Source organism: Mytilus galloprovincialis, chromosome 5 (assembly GCF_965363235.1).
Source record: "Mytilus galloprovincialis chromosome 5, xbMytGall1.hap1.1, whole genome shotgun sequence".
NCBI lineage: Eukaryota > Metazoa > Mollusca > Bivalvia > Mytilida > Mytilidae > Mytilus > Mytilus galloprovincialis.
Window position 1 is genome coordinate 8,496,702 of NC_134842.1, and position 13,841 is coordinate 8,510,542.

Sequence of the window (13,841 nt, forward strand, 5' to 3'; positions counted from 1 at the left end):
TTGCGATTACTAAACAAAAAGCCATTTTCTAATTCTTGTACCATAAAATTTTTCAAAAGATCATATGAATTGTATGGAACATGATACATTATTTCCAAATCAAACAAAAAAATAGAGGTTAGATGTGCAATATTTCCCAAAAATTGAAATTTATCGCAAATCTTAAAAAAAATGAAAAGTTGTTCCAAAAGCAAAATATATCTTAGGGAATCGATATTTGTATGCTAAAAAAATAGTTAAATGTATATGTCTTAGGTCAGGGAATATTTGTTTTGAATTTTAAGATGCAATTATTAATTATTGTTCATAGAACAGCCTTCTATTGAAGTGTTTGCAGTTGCCCAAAAATCGGCCATCTGCAAATAGCGATCTTTTTGTTATTCTATGTTCAGATAGCACATCGCTTATTGTCAATATCAGGGAGGAGAATGATTTTCCATAATAAAAATAGGGGTATTTATAGATCGAAAAGAATATATACGAGCTAATTGAGGTAAAAATGTGTTTTTACGAAGTCAAACGTATTAACTTTTTGTAATCATGTTTAAATGCAAACATGACTTTGCGACTAAATCGTAGGTAACATTGAAAAAAGTAACCTTGCTTAGAAACACTTGGTTGTCTAAAGCGGGATGTAAACGAACAAAATATAATGCTGCTGCTTCTTATTTAGTCTAAAATCGTGTTAGTAATATTAAGTGTTTTTAGAAGTTTAATCGCTTTAATTATTTGAATAAAAGATGCTTTGAGTATTTTCAACATATACTTTTAAAATACAAATGCAGGTCATTGTGTATGTAAAACACTATAAGCAGTTGTGAAATAAAAAAATGAAAAACTTGAATACACTTCCTGACCTCATAAGATCATTTGCTGTTTTAGGCAGTGATCGTTTTCATGGTGTGCTGTATTTTGTGATCTGTTGTTCGTCTCTTAGACTTTAATTTTATTTTGTTCATGGTTTTAATTAAGTTTATCTGATTCATGATTTAAGATGTTGATTGTCCTTTTGGTATTAATTTACTTTAAAGACATTAACTTGCAGTAATGAAAATCGGCAAAAAAATCGCCTCAAAGTAAAGTGAATAAGAATAACGCAATAAGACAAATATCCTCGAAAATAACTTAATTTGCTCACGGTGATGTATATATAGAACAAAATCGTTATTATGATACATTTAGCTACAATGATCTACAATTTTAAAACCTTTGACTACTTGAATAGTGACGAAATATATCAGAGGGACATCAAACTCATAATTGAAAACGAACTGACAAAACGGCCAAAAAAACGAACACGACAAAGCAACAGTATACAAAACACAACATATAAAACTACAGATTAAGTAACAGAAAACCCTCAAAAATATTTGGGGTGAATTCAGGGACTCCCAAAGGGTAAGCAGATCATGTTCCACATGTGACACCCGTCTTGTGGCTCATTTAATTCCTAACTCGGTGCCAAGCCTTAGTGGGTAGGTGTCATTCAAGGCAGATATGACGGTATTTTGGTAATGTCGATTGGAACTTATCAGTCGTCATCTGGCGAAACAAATATTTTATAATTGTCAACCAACTCGTAGTGGCGTCCATAAAATTTTCAAAGGGATGATTCCAACTCAAAAACCATGTTCAAACCACCACTTTTCTTCAAATGTCCTGTACAAAGTCAGGCATATGGCAGTTGGTATCGAATAATCGGTTTCTTTGTATGTTGGCGTTTGTTTTTGTAGCAGTTCAGTGTTTCTGTTATATCGTTGTGTTCCTCTTGTATATATATAGTTGATGCGTTTTCCTCGGTTTTGGTTTGTGACCCGGATTTGTTTCAGTTTCTAGTAAATCGATTGATGACTATTGAATAGCGGTATACTATAGTTGCCTTTATTTACCATCTTCATTGTGAGCAGTTACGCACTATCACGAAAATAAATCGTGAACATACATGCAAGCTCTGGAAAATTGTATCAACTTGGAGAAATATACTCCACAAGAAGATGCCGCGAAATCGCGTTACAATTGGGCAAGTGTTTAGATAAATAGTTTCATTTAATTTCGGGGGCAGTACGTCGACTAAGCATGCAAAGACAAATTAAGGAAATACAAAACCCTACATTTATACGACATATCATAAATATTTCCGACTTGTTATTGTCTCAGAGGAGTTGAGGCTCAATGAAATCGGTCTCCTCCTTTAGTAGTTGAGATATGCAGGCCTTGCTATACTGTTGCTACATAGACTAATTTATAATTTGGTAGTAAGGAGTGTTTTTATTGGTTGATTTATGATCATCTCTATTGTCCAACATTGTCACAAATTTGGCACTATTCAGTGAGATGACATCATCTATATAGTTGAAAGTGAAGTTTCAAGATAATGGTGCTTCTTTCCAGTCGTCATCAGAAACACTTGCATGAATTCATCCTCGTATGAAAAATGATCTAGTCATTCAAGCTATTCAAGAAGTCTAGTTGTAACTACAATCGTTGCGTATTAATGGATTTTTTTTTTCTTCAAAATTATTCTTATTTGATGAATTAATGCATTTAAACAATGAACAACGCAATTTAATCAATCAAGGAGTAAAGTTTTATAATTTGTTTCCTGGTTTTTTAATTCTTTGAAATTTCAATTTTTATCAATTAATTTTCTATTTTTTTTTGTCTAGATTGTCAATTTCTTTTTTTATGGTTCACATTAAATAAATAAAAGGGGGTTTCACTACATCAATATTTATAATGAAGCTACAATCAAACAATTAGAAAAGTCGAAAGATGTTCATTTCAGTCGGGTAGTTTCAATGCAGATTGCAATCTCTTAGTTTCGCCCCCTTTATTTCAAGCAATAGTATGATTCGCGCACATATCTTTTTACTTTCAATTTTTCAGATTCTTAAGAATTTGTTTATTAAATCTTATTTTGACCACATACAATGTTTAAATTGCAAGAAATGCTTAAAAGCTGTTTTTCGCAGATGGCGGTATTTAGGGCAACTGTATGAGTTGTTTTGATTTGCTGTTTGATTAGAAGTAAGCATACTTTTAGGAAATTTATGATGTCAAAAACTTCTTTGATAGTCATTACAGGGTTTTACTTAGTTTAAAGTGATTAGCAGTTGCATCAGAAAGAAAAAATTGTGTTTTTGCACATTTTATTGACTTTTACTCGAATTTCAGGAAACATGTGCTGTCTATCAAAAACACGCTTTAAATATATAAAAATGCATTTGATTAATGACTGTTAATTTCTCTGCTAAAAGTTTAAATTGTTTGCATATGTGAATTAAGTATATAAAAGTCATATTATGCAATCAAGCTGAAATCTTAGACAATATGCCCTTATTCCTCCTTGGCCTTTGATCTTGATTTGACGGAAATTGCACCGTACGATTTTTTTACGACCGGACAAAACAGATAGTACAGATTTGTAGCTTTCAAATGATATATAATTAAGCCGTGTGTTAGGTAGGTGCATTAGAAAATTAATTTCATGGTTAAAGTCACTCGCCTAGAACAGATTCTTCTGTATATCATTAACGTTTGTATGAAGTTGTTTGTCTGAAATTGCAATTATCTATTTTCTCAATTTTACTAATCAAAATAGTTGACAAATCGTAAACAAATGACATTGGTAGCGGAAACAATCAACTTTTCATGATATGAATGAACGCAGTCGTTCTTCTTGTCATTATATCAAATGTTCAGTCTTAATAAGGGCACTTTATTTGGAGTTCGTGTTGTTTATTCTTTAGTGTTCTATGTTGTGTCATGTGTACTATTGTTTGTCTGTTTGTCCTTTTTCATTTTTAGCCATGGTGTTGTCAGTTTATTTTCGATTTATGAGATTGACTGTCCCTCTGGTATCTTTCGTACCTCTTTTATTAGACGATTCATATTATATTCATATCAGCAAGATTTTTTTTTTTCGAAATAAAAACAAATAGTTACACTACATTTCTTACAGAGCCAGTTAATTCAGAGAAATTTGATATAACACTGATGACTTGCCTTTTAAGACATCTTGCCAATATTAAAATCGAAGATTGTCTCCCATTAAGCAGTGATAAGAGTGTAGCAGCAGATTTGTCCCGAATCAAAACTTACAGAAATAAAGTTGAACATTGTGAAAAAGGAATACTCTCTCACCAGGAGTTTAATAAATACTGGAACGATATCAGTCAGGTAAGTAACTCGTAGTGAGGTTCACTTGATAATCAATTATTATAACATTTACAATGTTAGTTCAGACTTTGAGCAATCATTCAACAAACGTCAACCACTGAACATCAGGTTCTTTAATTAGGAAATGTGCAAACAAATGCAGCGTGTTTACACGTTTCAATAGGTACCAACTTTCACTCTTACCTGAAACAATAGTGTAAGATCACAACATAGAAAGACACACTATAAAATATAAATTAAAAAGGATTTACTCAAGCAAAAGACATATTAAGACAAATTTGCGAATTTACAATGAACAATAAATTTGAGCTATGACACTATGTGAAGACAAAATCAATAACATAAGGTGGGTATAATAAACAATTTCAGAACGTCAACCATACACAAGTACAAGTAATCTTGATGTACAGTTCTAAAGGAGGACGAAAGATACCAAAGGGACAGTCAAACTCATAAATCAAAAATAAACTGACAACGCCATGGCTAAAAATGAAAAAGACAAACAGACAAACAATAGTACACATGACACAACATAGAAAACTGAAGAATAAGCAACACGAACCCCACAAAAACTATGGGTGATCTCAGGTGCTCCGTAAGGGTAAGCAATCCTGCTCCTCATGTGGCACCCGTCGTGTTGCTTATGTGATAACAAATCCGGTAAATAGTCTAATTCGGTAGGTCACATTCATGAAAGGGAAGGGGATTGTAGTTACGACGTAAGGAACATATCCGATATCATTTGTGAAACGGTTATTCCATAACGGTCAACCAACTCGGGATGGTGTACGTAAAATTTACGAAGGGATGATTTTAACTTCGCCATTTGGAACTCTTGGTTTAATAGCTTCTAAAGATGCATATCAAATGTACATCTGTACAGCTGTATATAAACTGTACATCTGTAAAACTGTATATAAACTGTGGATAGATATCGTATCACACAAGATGCAGTGGCAGAATCTACATGTTTAGCTTGTATGTAGAGACAACACTCCTAAGAGACAGTAAGTAGGGAGATATGATTTGGATGTTACTTACTTGCGTTTATGTCATTTTTCATTAGGCTATTATTAGACTTGGGGGTCCTAAGTATCAACAACGATGTGATGATTTGAAAAAAAAGGAATTTGATGCAACAGACAAAGATTTGTTAAATGAACTAAAAAACCTCAGAGGAACAACAATTCCCAAAGGTGTAGAAGGTACATTTATTTTTAGTTATCTAAACGGTCATATGTATATAACGCGCATTATAAATAATAATTGTAGCAAATATAGGAAAAAATACTTCATACCTTTTTAAATTATTATTTGAATTTTTATAAATTCTTGCAAAGGAATCAAATTAATAGTGTGTTATTTATATATACCAGTAAATGAGTTATAGGCTACTGGCCTTTGTTAGTCTTGTATTATTTTAATTTTAGTTTCTTGTGTACAATTTGGAAATTAGTATGGCGTTCATTATCACTGAACTAGTATATATTTGTTTAGGGGCCAGTTGAAGGACGCCTCCGGGTGCGGGAATTTCTCGCTACATTGAAGACCTGTTGGTGACCTTCTGCTGTTGTTTTTTTCTATGGTCGGGTTGTTGTCTCTTTGGCACATTCCCCATTTCCAGTCTCAATTTTATTATACGGTCATTAAGATCTTAGCATCATCTCAAATGTCTTAAATTTATACATTATCATTTGCTAAAAGACGATGTTTTCTGGAAACATTATTTAATAACTATATTCTAAAGTCTATTCGAACCTTGATGATCAAATGGGTGTAAATAAATCCTTACCATATAATTGTATCATCTAGAGTACAACTTGATGTTTTACCACTTACTTGATAATAACAAAATGTCGTAGTCAATAATCAGATGGATTTTTTAACTTTACAAACCTCGTCTAAAACTTCCTGTAATTTTCAAAATTTGAAAACAACTTCTTAATTCATTCTCTTGTCTGCAAAATTTGGATTTGTTTTTGTTTCCTTTTGTCTTCATAAGGTTAAAAGGACTTGATTTTCTGTTCACTTTTCACTGCACATTGACTGCATCGGTCATAGACGTAGAAACGAGACTCTTTACTAATTGTATTATGCAGGATCATCGCTTATTAATTTTCACACGGTTGTGATTTTATGAATTACATAGAAAACTCGGTAAATTTAAGACAAAGATGATATTTATAGTAACTTGACTAACGTCAATTGTTTAAGACGAAAACTTTACACAATCATACACACACACCTGAAGTTAATACCAATTTACGTAGTTTTTGTTCAGTGGAGAAATTGGTTCAATCTAGAACAAATAGACTTACATGTACAAGGTACAAGTTATCAAGGATAGACAAAGTGAATTCTTTCAAATGTATATTTTCAGTCATCACTGAAACGCTGTTGGAAGAATGGTCACAAAAAGATGAACGTGTTGTAAGAACAAGAGCTATTCAAACACTTATCAAAGCTATTGACGAAAAAGCAGTGGTAACTATAATAGGTCCTCCAGGTTGTGGGAAATCAACATCAGCGCATCATGTAGCTGTTTATCTAAACAAATCGATGGCGTATGAAGTGATACCTGCTAAGAGAGCTAGCGATATAGTACAGTATTATAACCCACTTTGTAATCAAGTATTCGTGTTTGATGACATTTGTGGAAAGTATACCTTGGATAAGCAAAAAGTAGTAGAATGGCGTGATTTGACAGGAGAGATTAACATTCTTACAAAAAATAAACGCATCAAAGTTTTAGCAACATGTCGTAGCTATATTTTCAAAGAACGCATAATCGCAATATTGACATTTTATCTTCTAACTGCGTAGACTCTACATCAGAATATTGTTGTTTATCTAAAAAAAAACTTGATATCACCAGGGTATTCTTCGATAAAGATAACATTTTAGCATTGCAGAAGTCGAAACAATATACGAGTTATGACTTTTTTCCCCTCTTGTGTGAATTTCATTCCAAAGACAGGAAGGGGTCTATTGTAGATTTTTTTCTTCTCCAATTGAGGCTATAAATACTGAACTTTCTCGTTTGAACGATGATATTGATCAAGCAAACATTGCTACTTTATTTTTATTTGTTGTTTACAATAACTGTATACCAATCACAATCCTCAACTCACAATCAGATCTCAAACAAATTCTTGAAACAATAGTTCTCTATTTCGATTATGCATCTTCTCTCAATTTTACTGTTGTAAAGCAGACATTACAACATCAGATTAGCTGTTTTACAAAGATATCCGACGATATTTACAGCATAATTCATGATAAGATTTTTGATATTTTAGTTCTATTTTTCGGACAAAATTATTTTGAACTTTGTCTTGAAATCGGCCATCCTGAAGTCATACGAGATCATTTTCAATTTGAGTCAATTTTGCACAATAGTGCTATTCAACAAAGATCATGCAAAATAAAAGTTTCTATTTCCCTTGAAGAATCCTACTTTAATAGACTGTGTCAAGATGTATCTAAAGGACGTGTCGATGATGTTTTCAATAACATACAGTTAACAAATGTACATTTTCAAACTAAGTTTGTACAATACTTTAAAAACAGACAGGATTTGAGAGATAAACTATTGTTTTTATCAGACCAAGCATCGTCACCTTTACTTTCAGTTGCACGTAATGGTTATTATCCCATTGCTGAAATGCTGATTAAAATAGGTTTAAATGTCAATGTTTGTGATGGTGCAGGCAGAACACCACTATTTTTGGCATCAGAATGTGGCTACACGGACATTGCTGATTTGCTTTTACAAAATCATGCGAATGCCAAAATCTGCGATAAGAAAGACAGATCTCCATTACACATTGCGTCTGCAAGGGGTTTAACTGAAATAGTAGTACTGTTTTTTAAAAATGATGTTATAAACATAACTACTGAAAACGCGATGGGTCCCCTTTACATGGCTACAGTGTCTGGCAATATCGATATCGTTCAATTATTATTGGAACATGGATTTGATCCAAATGTCCAGACAAAAGATAAAAAAAAACGCCGATTTATGCAGCCTTTTATTACAACCATTTGAATATTGTGAAGGTGTTGTTAAGTTTTAATTGTAAAACTGATATTTTCACTGACAGTTTTCAATCACCAATATATGTCGCATGTTTAAACGGTTTCAAATCAGTTGTTAAACTATTGTTAGAAAATGGAAGTGATCCAGATCTTTTCAAACACCAAATCAGTAAAAAAAAAACAAAGTATTACCGATCCTACTAGAACAATAATATTTGATTACTATGATATAAAAAAGAAACTCCCTTCTTTTTTAGTTAAGCCTTTTGGTTTAAATTGTAGCATTCTTAGAAACATTGACAGTTTCGTCAACAAAACCTATGAGTCCCCAATTTTCATTGCATCGCAAAATGGTTACTTTGATATTGTGAAATTATTACTGGATCATCACTGTAATCCTAATTTTGGCAACGATGTTGGCCAATCCCCTGTTTACATGGCTGCTAAACAGGGTCATATAGACATTGTTGAATTATTATTGAAATATAAGGCTGATCCAAACATAATTGATAGATATTGTGAATCTCCCTTATTACAAGCAGCGTCTTTGTGGGATCCACAAAATCAAAGTATCTTTGAACATATGGGAGATCCTGACAGCAAAAAAGCGGATATCTTCATTCGCCATCAACAGGCTCGATTGAAAATTGTCAAATTATTTCTACAAAATAATGCTGATCCAAATGTATGCAATGTGTATTGTGAAACACCGTTATCTGCAGCTTCAAGAAGGGGCTTTGTAGACATTGTTAACGCTCTTTTAACATATTATGCAGACCCGGACATTTGTAATCATCTCTTTCAATCTCCTTTATTCATAGCTTCCAAAAATGGACATTTAGATATTGTAAATGTACTTTTAGAGTTTAATGCAGACCCAAATTTGTGGAATGAAAACTCCGAATCTCCGTTATTTATAGCTTCCAAAAATGGACATTCAGATACTGTTAGAGTACTTTTAAAGTTTAATGCTAAACCTAACGGTTGTAATAAAAATATAGATTCACCATTGTATATAGCTACCAACATGTTTCAAAAAGCATTTTTTCAAAAGCATTTGTCTGTAGAGGAACCAGATCGTACAAAACAGTACAGAGAAATAATAAAGCTGCTTTTAACGCATCATGCTGATCCGTTGTTCTTATGAATCACTGTAATAACATTAACGGTACCAATTTTCCTGCACCAGATGCGCATTTCGACAATACATGTCTCTTCAGCTATGCTCGTGGCCAAAATATTTGAAATCCAAAGCTTATATAAAAGATGAAGAGCTATAATCCAAAAGGTCCAAAAGTATAGCCAAATCCGTGTAAGGAATCAGAGCTTTGCATGAGGGAGATACATTCCTTAATTTATAATAATTTATAATAATTTCTAACATTTTGTTACAGCAAATTTTGATAACACAAAAAAATCCGTATTTTCATGCCAGTACCGAAGTACTGGCTACTGGGCTGGTGAAACCCTCGGGGACTAACAGTCCACCAGCAGAGGTATCGACCCAGTGGTAGTAATAACAATAACGGTACCAATTTTCAAGCACCAGATGCGCATTTCGACAACACATGTCTCTTCAGTGATGCTCGTGGCCAAAATATCTGAAATCCAAAGCTTATATAAAAGATGAAGAGCTATTATCCAAAAGGTCCAAAAGTATAGCCAAATCCGTGAAAGGAATCAGAGCTTTGCATGAGGGATATACATTTCTTAATTTATATTAATTTCTAACATTTTAAGGACGTTTTAACTTTTATTGTATATTGCTGTATTTATGTTATTGTATGCTTTTATGGATTTTTTTTGGGTGATTTGTTTAGTACGTTCAGCAATTTTTGGCAGATTTTTGGTCGTTACTCTTGCACTATTCTTAAACAGTAACCATATTTAACAATTCGATGATGCCATTGTTTGAAATGTGGTATAAGAGGAAACGTAAAGAGACCTCTAGTGGTTTATCTGTTTATTAACCGAAATTTATTTTTTTCTCCTCAATGTTCAGTAGTTAGCGATGAAAGATGAAAAGAAATAGTTCCATACGGACTGAAGAAGAACGCTTACTGTACATCACTTTCATGGGTATAATAATTTCTCAATTACAACTTTATCTGTATTAAAAGATCATATTTTAAAGTGTGTAAATTATGATTTATTACCAATTGCAAGCCAAAGGGTAGTTACCTGATTAAAGTTCAGAATTTTGTTATGTTTAATGGCTAATGTGTGAAGTATGTATACATATTTATTAAGCCAACAATTCTAAACGAAAGAGCAATTCAAATGACAGTTATTTTTTTTTTTTTTTGGTTTTAACCTCAATCATATTGCTAGAAGGAAAGCAGTTAACGGTAGCAATGATTAAGGATAACTTTTTGGATACCAAAATATGAAATTGAAATTATTAAATATGTAAACAAAAATGTGTTGAAATAGTTGAATTATGTAATTGGTGTGTCATGTTTACATATATGTGTATATATGTATGTGTTACGTTTTCACGTGAATATGTCTGTGTGTTAAATAGAAATTAAAGGCATTCAACCTTAAATTGTGACCGATTCTATTACTTCCATACTGTTTGCTTTTAGCGATAAAGAAAATAATATTATAATTGTTTGAGAAACAAGAACCCAACAATAAAAGGTAAAAATGGTTATACACAAAGGCATCCACGACACTAGGCTGAAACAATTAACAGCCAGACGCTCGCATCATCTACAAAAAACACGTCATTCGAATCACAAAAGCTAAAAAAAAAAAAAAAAAAAAACAAACATTGGCAATCATATAACATCTTCTTTTTTATATACTTAATTGAAGAGAACCAAAAATTCCAACAGCTTTTGCCAAATACAACTTAAGTAATCTATTCCTGGGAAATAACAACGTGAGAATTTCAAAGTTTTGTAAACTGATTCTTTATAAATATGACCATATCAACAATAATGTATGTCGTCAACAGAAGTGTTGACCACTGGGATGATTGATTCTACATAAACAGATCAATAACAATTTTTTTCTTCATAATTTTGTTAAACTGTCAGTAACTTGCAGTTAACTTCGCAACAAGTATTGAAAAATTAAAAACATGAGTCAACAGCTAGCTTATCGAAAGTCTAAGTTTGCAGGTTCTTCATAACTTGCATATGACTGCATTCTCACTGCATACTCTGGTGTTTTCAATATCTTCTATACCTTACATGCCGACGTATTTGTTGCATTTATTTAATAAACGTTTGTATGTGAAATATCAAAGTATTACAAAAATACCGAACTCCAATGCAAATTCAACAAAAATGAAAAAAAAATGTTATTCCTTCCTCATCCTTGTCATTCCAGAATCCAGATGATCCTCAAACGTGTTTAGAAATATGCTTGTGAATACTGTGCTCTGTCTTGGATTGTAAGCGTATAATGTTGATTTGCAAATCTCTTTCTCAGTCTTTCGTCATTTCTTCACAAGTTACGGTTATTAGCTATAACAAATTACATGTCATGAAAATTGTACAGGTCAAGTCGTTTATTTGAATTAACAAAAATATGGTACTTCTAACTATTAGTAAAACATAAGAAACAGTTGTCTTCCGGACAAATCTACTTTTTTGTATTTTTCTGGTCTTTACAATTCTACGTCGTTTACTGATTTTCGTTATAACTCAATAATGACAACAAATTCCATTGCTTAAAGGAAATGGAAGAAGCATACAACAACCGACAAAACACCTCTTTGGTGTTCTTGCGTGTATTTGTACTTTATTCCCGTCATGTAATGTTGTCATTTTTGTCAGGAATATGGAACTTGTTGTCTTATAGTTCGTTTATATGTGTGTTGCATTGTCGTTTTTTCCTCTGATCGTTGATGTGTTTCCCTTGGATTTTTTTAGTATGTAACCCGGATTTGTATTCTCTTGTTAGTTTTTCTGCTTTCGTGAAGCGATTTACAGGCGCAAAGACAATCACCTTGGTCTTCAGTAGACACGTGCAAAGTACACACAAAGTTGAGTTATTAGACCAAGTCTTGACATCCACAAATTGAATGCTGATCAATAGACTCAAAAATTAAATTCCTAACAAATATTTCAGTATTGCTTATAAGGAACATTGAAAAAAAATTTGAGTTGTACAATCATGGCGTAATAGGAGTTCAAAGTGATTTAAACAAGTTTAATATAAACTCTTTACTGACATTGCATTACAAAATCTATAAATGTTATTATGCTACAAAATATATATATAATTCATCTATATATATATATATATATATATATCAAAATAGTTTTCTATTGTATGAGTATAAACTTCAGGCTAAATGGTCCATGATTTAGTTCAAGGTGAAGTTTAATGCATGAGTACTGGATTACACATGTAGCCAGATCTGTAACATTGGATTATATATGTTGGTCTTTTAATTATATATATATTGTTATTTGTTCCAATACTACATCATATCTTCCATGTCTTCTAGTGGGTGCCTTATATCGACAGGCATTATTCCATACTGATCCTGGAGTGCTTTTCTGACAGTTGGTGTCAGAAAAGCCGGCATTACTGGACCTAATCTTATATTTTTGATGCCAAGACTCAATAAACTAAGAAGAACTGCGACTGCTTTCTGTTCAAACCATGACAATGATAAAGACAAAGGTAAACTGTTAATGTCAGTATTGAGAGCCGACGCCAGTGCCTGTGCTACCATTATTGCACCATAACTATCATTACACTGTCCAAGGTCAAGAAGTCTTGGGATTCCAGTATTTCCCAGAGTTCCATAGTCTTTGTCATTGATTCTATATTTGGCACAACCCATAGTAAGTATAAGAGTTTGCGGCGGTAATGAATGTGCCAATGTTTTGAAGTAGTTACGTTTGTGCTCCGAACCGTCACATCCACCAATGACAAATATTCTCGTCAAATCCCCATCAGCTACTGCTTGGAGAACCTAAAATATTATCAGATAAAGTAAGTCCATACCATCTATTAGTTAACAGGTGACCATATAATAATATGATCTTGTTACTTCTTATATGTTGTTCATTTCGTTCTAACTATAGATTAGACTAGGGTGAGTTGTAAGAGAGAGAGAGAGAGAGAGAGAGAGAGAGAATTAACAAACAAATCGGACACAAGTTATCACAACTTATATACAGTATATTTTTTAATTCTTAGCATGTGAAAAAATTGAATAAAAAATACAGAACTCGAAGGGGAGTTTAAAATGGAAAGTCCCTAATCAAAAGGCAAAATCAAAAGCTAAAACACACCAAACGAATGGAAACGAACTGTCACATTCCTGACTTTGTACAACAGGACGACTGTAGAACCTGAATTTCTTTTATATTTACACATGCAGAATAAAAAACAATTTATGAAATTCTTGTGAAATTCTTGTATTAATGAGATATATATAAACAAGAATGTGTCCAAAGTACACGGATGCCCCACTCGCACTATCATTTTCCAAGTTCAATGGACCGTGAAAATTGGTAAAAAATATAATAAGGCATTAAAATTAGAAAGATCATATCATAGGGAACATGTGTACTAAGTTTCAAGTTGATTGGACTTCAGCTTCATCAAAAACTACCTTGACCAAAAACTTTAACCTGAAACTCGCACTTTCATTT

At 32.5% G+C, this 13,841-nt stretch overlaps 1 protein-coding gene across 1 annotated transcript in view; it reads right to left on the bottom strand.

The window, feature by feature from the left end:
- Positions 1-12,366: 12,366 nt before the first annotated feature.
- LOC143075070 (hydroxylamine reductase-like) overlaps positions 12,367-13,841 on the bottom strand; it is a 29,281-nt gene continuing 27,806 nt past the window's right edge. Inside the window, exon 9 of the mRNA XM_076250328.1 lies at positions 12,367-13,156. Within this exon, the coding sequence (XP_076106443.1) occupies positions 12,656-13,156 (501 nt within the window). The 3' untranslated portion in view covers positions 12,367-12,655. The remainder of the gene's footprint in view (positions 13,157-13,841) is intronic.